This window comes from Ammodytes marinus, assembly GCF_949987685.1.
Source record: "Ammodytes marinus genome assembly, chromosome: 11".
Classification (NCBI taxonomy): Eukaryota; Metazoa; Chordata; class Actinopteri; order Uranoscopiformes; family Ammodytidae; genus Ammodytes; species Ammodytes marinus.
In genome coordinates this window covers 8,719,758-8,729,985 of record NC_137215.1, presented here as the reverse complement: position 1 = coordinate 8,729,985, position 10,228 = coordinate 8,719,758, and the positions used below count along the sequence as shown (strand labels likewise).

The window sequence follows — 10,228 nt, the reverse complement described above, 5'->3', positions numbered from 1 at the left end:
CCCTATGGGCTATCTTTCTCTTCTCAATTCTTGACAACTTCAACCCTTCAGAGAAAGCTGCTTACAGAAAAGCAAGCCCAAAACAAAACAACTTTTAAATTTTTTTGTATATATTTATGTTTGTCTTTTTGTTTTGCACCCAGATTCTGAGCATTTGCTCACAAAAGTAGTGATAAACCTGGCATACCTTTTCAAGGAATTGAACAACATAGTTTTGAGAAGGTATTGAAAAGTTTTTCTAATGTAGTTTTTTCAAATGTTATTTCCACCATTTGAAGAAAACAATACAAAATGAGTAATAGCATGATGAAAACTGACTATCTGAATTGAAAAAAATAAAATGTATTTCCATTAAGACGGACGGACATGCAGACAGACAGACAGACAGATAGATAGATAGATAGATAGATAGATAGATAGATAGATAGATAGATAGATAGATAGATAGATAGATAGATAGATAGATAGATAGATAGATAGATAGATAGATAGATAGATAGATAGATAGATAGATAGATAGATAGATAGATAGATAGATAGATAGATAGATAGATAGATGGATAGAACATTTTCCTTCTATTAGGGACAAATAGTCAAGCAAAATGTGGCATTTTAACACTAACTGTATTTGAGAGGATCTGTTTGCTTAGTTAGTTGTGAAGGACTATAAAAAATACAACAAGCTTTCATAAGTGTCTGTGACATGGGGACTGAAAAGCAGGCTTTGTATAATTAGGTTGAATAATACCCTTAGAGGTTCAACATACCTAACAATTACTATACTTGTTATTGCACCTTTTCCCCACTAGATGTCACCCACTGACCATACAATCCAAGACGGGGATACTTGTATGGTGTCACAAGATGTGTTAGTTAGCACACATCTCATATCTAACATCAGCAACGACCAAGCAGATCAAAAAAAGTTCCACCATGAAAAATATAATTTGTAAAGCAAACTTTTTGTGTTATACTCCTCTATCGCTGAAAGGATTTTAGTCATTTCTCATATGATGCCAATCACATTTGAGAAACAAACCTGGCATATATGAACACCAGATATAAAGGAAATGTTGATGCTGGCTTTTTTTAGTTGATTTGATCTAGTTTGCTTCAACTGTCAATCAAAATACTTGCATCCCGATGTGTGCATTTTATTTATCCCACGCATCACATGAAAGCTGAATTGTCTTTAACAGCCTCAATAAGCACCTATCAATTTGGAGTGTCTTGAAATAAAGCTGAATGCATGGGAAATAAAGAGTACATGCACATTCATTAACTAGATACCCAGGAGGATGGAGCCAGGATGTGGCATGTGTGCATGACGTCATTTGTCCATGTACTGTGCGCCATTTTGGAAGAAAAAAAATCACGGATAATTTCCGTGGTCTTGACAGATCTGGACCCGAGTCTTCACACTGATTGTGGATGCTATCTCTTTCCCCCGAGCAAGCCACATTGTTTTACTGGGTTTCGGAAGCTGTGTACAGCAGGAGCTGCTACATGAAGCAATGGCGGGTAAGCTACTTGTCTGAAGGAAGGAGAAAGGACCCACCTCACTTGGTGTGTGATGGCCCTGAATCTGCAAGTTAGCTAGCCGACGTTAGCGCTGGCGTGCTAAGTTGCTAGTTGTCAAACTGTGTCACTGTCAGGTCATTTAATCTCCAGACGAAACGCAAATCCGACCCAACCTAACGCTGTGTATGTGTGTGTGTTTTTCCTTACAGGAGTTGCAGGAGGAAATGATTTTCAGTGGTGTTTCTCTCAAGTGAAAGGAGCGATAGATGAAGATGTTGCGGAAGGTATGTAGCTAACGTTAGCTCGGTGGCGGCTAGGCTAAAGCAGCTAGCTGGAGGGTCTGGTGATGATGATGCTCTGGGGGCTTCACGTGAGATGCACTAAAGCTAGATGGCCGCACGGGTTTGAATATGAGAGCGGTGTAATTGTTGGTTTAAGTCAATCGGCGGATCATTTGCAAGGACGCCCGTTCTTTTTCAAATGACTATGTCGCTCTGCTAGTTGTATGCTAGCTGGTGGCTAAGCTATTAAAGGGGAGCGACCGTGTCTATGACGTCAATGTGCTGCGTCCATAAATTGTCTAGTGACATCATGCTTGTTTTCATTCATTCATACCTGAATGGGTGGACGTGTTGTGCGTTTTTGGCTGTCAGTGCCTAGTGCTTTATTTAATGGGAAACGTCAAAAGGCACCAGGCCTAGCCTTCAGTCCATCAACAGGATTCCTTCAGATCCTTAAACAGTTGTTTGATGCTTTGAAAGATTAATCTAAAAATAAGTCCTGAATTGGTATTCAAATGTCTTAAGCCAGTCTTCCAAAAGTCTTAAAAATGCTAAAACATGGGGAGTAGGTTTTATGAATCACTATTTTTCTGACCCTGTATCTTAAACTCACTAATTGGTAGCATCTATTATTTTTTTTCAATTAAACTAATGTAACGCCAAAAAAATAAAAAGTAATGACATTTGAGGTAGATATAACTTTTTCACTGGACCAAAGAAGTCTTGTTTTACACAGAATCGTCCCTGACTTAACTGAGTAACTGATGTTGTTTTTGTTTAGTTTTTGTTTGTTAAATTGGTCTTCATTATGAATGGAATGGCATTAAAATGTCTCAATTCTAACTTGCCCTAAACCGTAAGAACCCTGAACAGAGTAGCATTATTTTTATTACAGATCATCAGGGCAAGCTCAGCTACATAGTCTGATTCACTCTGATTTGTGTCTATTGTTTCAGCTGACATAATCTCAACAGTTGAGTTCAACTATTCTGGAGAATTGCTTGCAACTGGAGATAAAGGAGGCAGAGTAGTGATATTTCAACATGAACAGGAGGTAAGATTAATGACAGGCATACGGATGATTATCTTCACCTACACTCGTTATGTCAGGAGTGATAGGCTGCCTCAGTGTTGCAATGATAATGTGAATAATATTTGCGTTTTCTGTCTGCAATCTTTGTTTTCAGTCCAAGAATCGTCCACACCTTCGCGGGGAGTACAACGTCTATAGCACTTTTCAGAGTCACGAGCCAGAATTTGACTATTTGAAAAGTTTAGAAATTGAGGAAAAAATTAATAAAATAAGATGGCTACCCCAACAAAATGCTGCTCACTTTCTACTTTCGACAAATGGTAAGAATTTACCTTAGATCTATTTTGATTATTTGCTGATAGTAGAATTTGAAAAATTGTGTGACTCAACTTGATTCCTATCAGATAATTGTTCTTCATCGCTAAACTTGGCAACTGTTTGTATCTGGTTTTGTCAGATAAAACTATCAAATTGTGGAAAATAAGTGAAAGAGATAAACGAGCAGAAGGTTGCAACCTGAAAGATGAAGATGGACGACTCAGAGACCCATTTAGAATCACCTCTTTACGGGTATGTTCAATCACCCGTCAATTATGCTTTTTATTTTATTTTGTTGTTTTTAGCCTATCTAAAAAGGTGCATGTTGTCTGTTTCAGGTACCAGTACTGATGCCAATGGATCTCATGGTAGAAGCAAGCCCACGAAGGATCTTTGCAAATGCGCACACCTATCACATTAATTCCATTTCTGTAAATAGTGATCATGAAACGTACCTCTCTGCAGATGACCTAAGAATAAATCTATGGCACTTGGAGATCACAGACAGAAGTTTTAGTATCCTTTTTCTTCCTCATAATCGATATATGCTGTGGCTTTAAGGACAACAGACCATGTATTGTATCATAATGAAACATAAGACTGAAAGTTCCTTAACAGTGTTCCCAGATATTGTAGACATCAAGCCCGCCAACATGGAGGAACTGACAGAAGTAATCACAGCTGCTGAGTGCCATCCACACCAATGCAATGTATTTGCGTACAGCAGTAGCAAAGGCACCATCCGCCTGTGTGACATGCGAGCAGCAGCACTCTGCGATAGGCACTCAAAGTGTAAGTACCTCCACTGTAGGGCTGCAGAGTTTGGTCAAGTGGATTAGTCAAAACATTTTCATTGAACAATTGTGTAGTTATGAGACGATACTAGACGTTTAGTTACAATTTACGTATATAATATTTCAAATTCATTATTTTCTCCGTAATGTATTTTACTATGAATTGATTCCTTTGGATCTTGAAATTGATTCATTGATTATTATTTGACATGTTGTAGAGTCATCAATAGATGACGAGAACAGATGGTCATTTCAAGAAGAAAAAGATGTGTTGCTTCACCTGCAAAAAGTCCAATAGAGATTTCTAAATTTGGAGTTCATGTTGTCTAACTGGGAAGGATTTTAGATTTATTTTAGATTTGTATTTATTTACCCCCCCCCCCCCCAGTCTTTGAGGAGCCCGAGGATCCAAGCAGCCGATCCTTTTTTTCTGAGATCATCTCCTCAATCTCAGACGTGAAGTTCAGTCACAGCGGACGCTACATGATGACACGTGACTACCTCTCTGTCAAAGTTTGGGACCTCAACATGGAGAACAGGCCAGTGGAGACGTATCAGGTGAATAAACAAACTTATCAGCATTTTTTTTTAAATGTGTATTTCGGATTCAAGTGAATGCTTAATCATCTCTTAACATACCAGACTGTTATCAGGGCTTCAAACTGTGATATTTCCACAATACATCAGGATTTACCCCAAATAGTATAACTATAAGTTACTGCATCTGTACATTTTCTTGAAGCCAGCCAGTAATTGAATGGTCATATAAAAATTAAGACGTATGATACATAAGATATTATTATTTTTACGAATGGAATGCAATCACTGATGTGAAAACAGGGGGTAAAAGTGTTGTACTCAGACCAAGTATTGTGTTAGCTGGATTAGCGTGTGAATATTTAGGCTAAGTGCTATGTTTTGTTTCAGGTCCATGAATACCTTCGCAGTAAACTCTGCTCCTTGTATGAAAACGACTGCATCTTTGACAAGTTTGAGTGCTGCTGGAATGGCAGTGACAGGTGGGTGTCCTTTTTTTTATTACCTAGGTTAGAATTGCACATGCTACTCCTACTGTTAGTTTATTTTACAGTGTATTTTATTGTTTGCTGTTCTGATTCCATATATTAGATCTATCAATCACTGCTGACTGCTGATGTGTTGTTTTTTTTAAAGGCCAAACAAACTATTTACATTTTTCTCTCTCTCCTTTCAGTGCCATCATGACCGGCTCCTACAACAACTTCTTCCGAATGTTTGACCGCAACACCAGACGGGACATCACACTGGAGGCGTCCCGGGAGAGCAGCAAACCACGGGCTACGCTCAAACCGCGCAAAGTGTCCACCGGTGGCAAGAGGAAGAAGGATGAGATCAGCGTGGACAGCCTGGACTTCAACAAGAAGATCCTCCACACTGCCTGGCACCCCAAAGATAACGTGATAGCTGTGGCAGCCACCAACAACTTGTACATTTTCCAGGACAAAATCAACTAGAAGATTTGGGGCTCCAGAGGATAGGGCTTTTACCGTACCTGTGTAGTTAAGCCTACTACTTGTCTATCTGTATAAGAAGAAGCAGCCTCGTTTGTCCTCCTGGTGAAGAATTCGAAAGCACGTGTCTACTTTTTTTGCCACAGGAGGTTGATCCATAGGCCTGTTTTATTTTGAGTCTGAGCTTAGGTTGTTTTTGCCTTTGGCACCAGGGCAAATCAACATGCCCCCCTGACCCAGAAAGCCCAATTCGGGTCTTATTGACGGAATGGCACTCCGTAGAGGTCAAACTCTTGAACGTTGGTGTTTGTGTTGACATTTTAAGCCTTCATTTCATGATTTAACGACAGAACTCTTGGAAGCCCTTAAAATGACGTCTTGTCAAAGTTGTAACATCATCTCAAACATTTTGGGCCCTGTGAAGCACGGATTAATGGCCAATAAGCCTAACTGTAACATTCCCCCATTGGCCATGTATCCAGGCCAATCTACTGGTGGAGGTGGCCATGAATTCTGGAAAGTGGACCTGTTTCTTTTCTCCCCTTCCCTCCTCTTACTTTACCCCAGTCAATACGGTGACATAATTTCACTGACTGTATCTACTCAAGTACACCTTGTCATCCACATAATAAAATAAACTAAAACTACAGATGTGTTTTTAAATTTAGAAGTATGTATTAAAACATGTTTATTGCTTTGCATGTTTTTATGTTGTAGAGAGGTGGAAAAATGTCCAGTCACACCACTGTCTTTGAGCAGATCTCAAGCGAACTTGTTATGGAAATCCTATTTGGGGCCACCAGTTTCAGAACCACTGTTGGAGACGACCGATAATGTGTTTGTGTCGAGAGATTCATTTCTAGTTTTATGACCATATTTTAGGATGCAGGCTGGAAACTACATGGCACAAGATGGGGTCCAGGACAAAGGGAATCTGCAGCCTTAATACCTACTTCTATCAGTGACCGCTACAAGTTATGTCCCCGAACGTTTTACAAACCTCATGTGCATTATTTGTAAATCCTATTTTATAGAGTTATGTCCTCATATACTGCTGCTATATGTGGCTGTCTATGAATACACAAAGGAGGAAAATTGCACACCATACAGTTTGTGATAGTGCCTCCGAATCATGTAATAAGTAGGAAATTCAGACAGGCCTCATACATGTGCCCTTATTCATTGATTAGGGATGTCACCCAAATTTGAACCGCATATTGCAAATGTGGATCTTATCTCCGTAGTTGTGAATGCAAGAATGAAGGTTGACTACACAAAACATACTGATGACATTAAAACAAACACATAATGCATTGTCTTTGTCCATTGATTCCTAACATGGTGACAATGTATTCACTTGTTTATTATTTTGACCAAAGTTCAATAAAATTTTAATTGTGTTCATCTGCATGTGCTCGTTTCCTATTGATATATAGTCGGCTCCATGTTCCTATATATATTATCCATCACAGCCATACATGTACTTACTTGCAACTTTTATTTTATGCATGAATAACATGGATAATAGCATTGCACAATGAGCTATTTAATTTCCTTATCACAGTTTACATTGCACAAAGTGAGCAATTGCGTATGGATGCAATCACTTCAAACAGCCTAATGATCCCTTTTTTGGACAGAAGAAAATCGACAGCTATGCTAAACAATTGACAGTTAATTTTAAATCAAAATTGTTTTTTTTATTGTATAAAGAAAAAGGCAATAATGTACAATATATGAGTTCCCTAACGTGCAGATTTAAGGAGCAGGAAGCAGCAGAACAGTCATCTCCACACCAGGACAGGGACAACAGCAAGGAGCAGAGGATTGGTCAGTGTTGTGCTCATGACTAGTGTATACGCCATGAGACAGCAATGACAGATCCACAACTGGAGCAACCTGGGGCCCCCACACTCAATCAAAATTAGAAGGTGTCACATTGCCACATCTCCCCTTAGCTTCCGAGGGTCCCATTTTAAGGCATGCCAAGATTGTCACATCAAGGTGACAATGTGTCACAACACACCACTTAGTATGTGTTGTGGGAGGTCAGACGTTTCCCAATATAAATCCTAAAATGGAGAGAGACAAAACATGTCATATTAGATGGTGCCGAGAGCAAGATATCCAAGAGGAATTTGGGTACATTTACATGTTATCCAACCATTTAGCAAATCATGTTATACTGTGGATAATCAGCATTTTTATTTTATTTTAGTTCATTTTAGAACTGCTGTCATTTGTTGTGGTTTTATAAAAAAAAATATTATAAAACATTGTCCTACCACTTAAAACCAATACACAAGACTGGAATGTCTCACTCTAAAATTGATTGGCAGGTTGTTTAATACAGCGACTAACCACTAAATTATTCATGTTTTGTTGGATTAATTAAAGGTCTGTTTGCATCAGTGATGTGTTTAAAGCAGCAGGAAAACAAGCCTGTATTTTCCTGAATAATAATTACAAAAACACCAAATACATCATTAATCGATACGCCACGTCTTTCCAATATTTATGTGAAGATACGTCAAGTGTTTGTGGTCAAAAACCAGGACTTAACACAATCACTTAAGGATCACTGTGCCATTGCCTCTAGGAACCTAATAACTGTTTCCACTTTTATAGATACTGTAATATTGTCAGGGTTAGAGATTGAATGATGATGCTTACCCCAGGCCAACAGCAAGTATGTGAGAAATGATTAGTGAGGGCAGGAAAAGCTTCAGAAAGTCAGCAGAGAGAACGCCGCCCTTCTTCATGACGCTGGTGTTCCTGATGCTAAGCGAGGTCGAGCGCTTAGGGTGCTTCAGCAGGAACTCCCTACAGAGAAGCACATTAATTTTTCACACTTTTGAATACATTAAAATGAATGAGTGCTGGTCTAATGTCAGACTGACACATCTGCTCATACAGGCATCCTCTTTTTTTTAAATACTTTTTCATTATATGAATAACAACTAGAAATCATGGCATAAAATACATATACGTGAGATAATACTTGTGAGAGATTGTCACAATATTGTGGCCACTTCCTTATCCCCGTAATCAAAATAACCCATAGTGATTACTTATACATCCAAAATGTGCTCCATTATTATCAACAATATGCTTTATATTTGGGCAAATGTGTAGTCGTTAATCTTGGGATAACAGTGTTAACAGTGTTATCCCAGGATTAACGACAATTTATTTTGTTTTGTTGTATTACAGTGTTGTTATCACCACTGAAATACCAACAAAACAAAACAAATGTGTGGTGCCTACATACTTTGGTGGGTTGTTCTCAGGTCGACTAGACCAGTCCCAGATCCAGTCTGCATTTTTCTTCATCGTGTTGTCTACCTCCCGTCTTCTTTCTTGGAAGTCTTCATCTGACTAAAAAACAACCAGTTGTAGATAATAGAATACTGTCAGGACACATCCACTTTCATCACTGATTTTTTAAACATCATGCTGTGAAACATCATATGAATTACACCTATGTAATTAGATTTTGATGAATAGATGCAGACGCAGATGAAGTGACATCCAATAAAATGTACCTGTGAGCTGTTTCCCTCTGAGCCTCTCCACACAAGAAGGGGGGTTGGGGCCCTGATTGGGCTGTTTTAAAGAAAACAAAAAAGCTTTGGTCATTTAAGACACATTTTAGGCATCCACCTTCTTTACAGTCTGTATTAGGCTACACAACAACGCATTAAAAAAACACACAAACTGTGCTTCCCCTTTTTATTTTCCCTCCCATATGGCAAACCTGTCACACTGAGAGCTTCCTCTGGAGCTGTTTCTGCCAGACTCATGCTGTGCATCTAGCAGCAGTTTCTCCATGTCAACCTCCTGCTGGCTGGACGTGGAGATTTGCTCCTGGCTTCCGTGGTGACTTGTACGTTGGGAGCCAGTGCCACTGAAATGCAGCTCAACCCATGAACCTTAAGTCAAACAAACACGTAAACATTAGCACGTTTTCACTTGTATATGCTGGGACTTCCACCCATGCTAGAGGAGAAATAGAACAATAAACAGATTGGGATGTCCTTGGCTTGAAGCCATTTTGATTTCGCAACATTGTCAATAAGCCTCATAACTAGGTCAGTGGGCTGACTAGTTATCTCCCCACGTCGTATCGATACAATAAGATGTAATTTAGCTGGCTAGCTTGATCCCCCGTAGCTAGCGTACAATCATCTCGGGTTTTACAACGTTATATTAAACATTTGGTACATTGTTTTGCCATCTACCTATCGGCTAGCGAAAGCATCAACACTGTTGATCTAGTCTGCAAGCTGTGTTGTAGTATGTTATTTACCTTGCAAACTTTCGTCCGATGAAGTGTCCTTTTGGAGCGACATTTTGACGATATTATCTCGATGACGATCCCTTTTACACAGCTTTAAAGGTCAAAATATGATCGAAATGGAGGCGAAATCACTGTACGTGGCTGAAGCTCCAACCACCACAATAACAATGACGCAATACTGTGTTTATCTCGAATATGATTGGCTCCGACAGGGCCACGTACAGCACGCAGATGCTCCGCTGCTGGAGACAGACAGAGCATGCCCAAACGCGCACTCGATAAACATTGCCATACTCTCATTAGGTGTGTTAAATTTACTATAACCAAAATAAGCCTTGTGCTCGTCAGCTTATTTCACATTTAGTTCGAACCACATTTATAAGAGCACCTCCACAGACCTGTCTGCAGGTGGCAGTCACAGCCCACTTCCCCCCTCTCAGTAATTGCATCATATGGCACATTACATACAAAAACACCATGTAATGAAGGCC

General features: G+C 39.3%; 2 protein-coding genes across 2 annotated transcripts; one reads left to right on the top strand and one right to left on the bottom strand.

The window, feature by feature from the left end:
- The first annotated feature begins 1,372 nt into the window (after positions 1-1,372).
- LOC307257760 (serine/threonine-protein phosphatase 2A 55 kDa regulatory subunit B delta isoform) lies at positions 1,373-6,847 on the top strand. Its single transcript, XM_080037072.1, has 10 exons — positions 1,373-1,521; positions 1,731-1,805; positions 2,759-2,856; positions 2,990-3,155; positions 3,293-3,405; positions 3,492-3,669; positions 3,781-3,945; positions 4,336-4,505; positions 4,875-4,966; positions 5,161-6,847. Exons 1-10 carry the CDS (start codon positions 1,515-1,517, stop codon positions 5,438-5,440), a joined length of 1,344 nt encoding a protein of 447 aa, XP_079893198.1. The 5' UTR covers positions 1,373-1,514; the 3' UTR covers positions 5,441-6,847.
- Positions 6,841-9,885, bottom strand: bnip4 (BCL2 interacting protein 4). The gene is made up of 6 exons (XM_080037073.1): positions 9,747-9,885; positions 9,195-9,369; positions 8,983-9,043; positions 8,709-8,815; positions 8,111-8,260; positions 6,841-7,509 (listed from the first exon to the last, which is right to left on the bottom strand). Exons 1-6 carry the CDS (start codon positions 9,787-9,789, stop codon positions 7,467-7,469), a joined length of 579 nt encoding a protein of 192 aa, XP_079893199.1. The 5' UTR covers positions 9,790-9,885; the 3' UTR covers positions 6,841-7,466.
- Between the last annotated feature and the right edge of the window lie 343 nt (positions 9,886-10,228).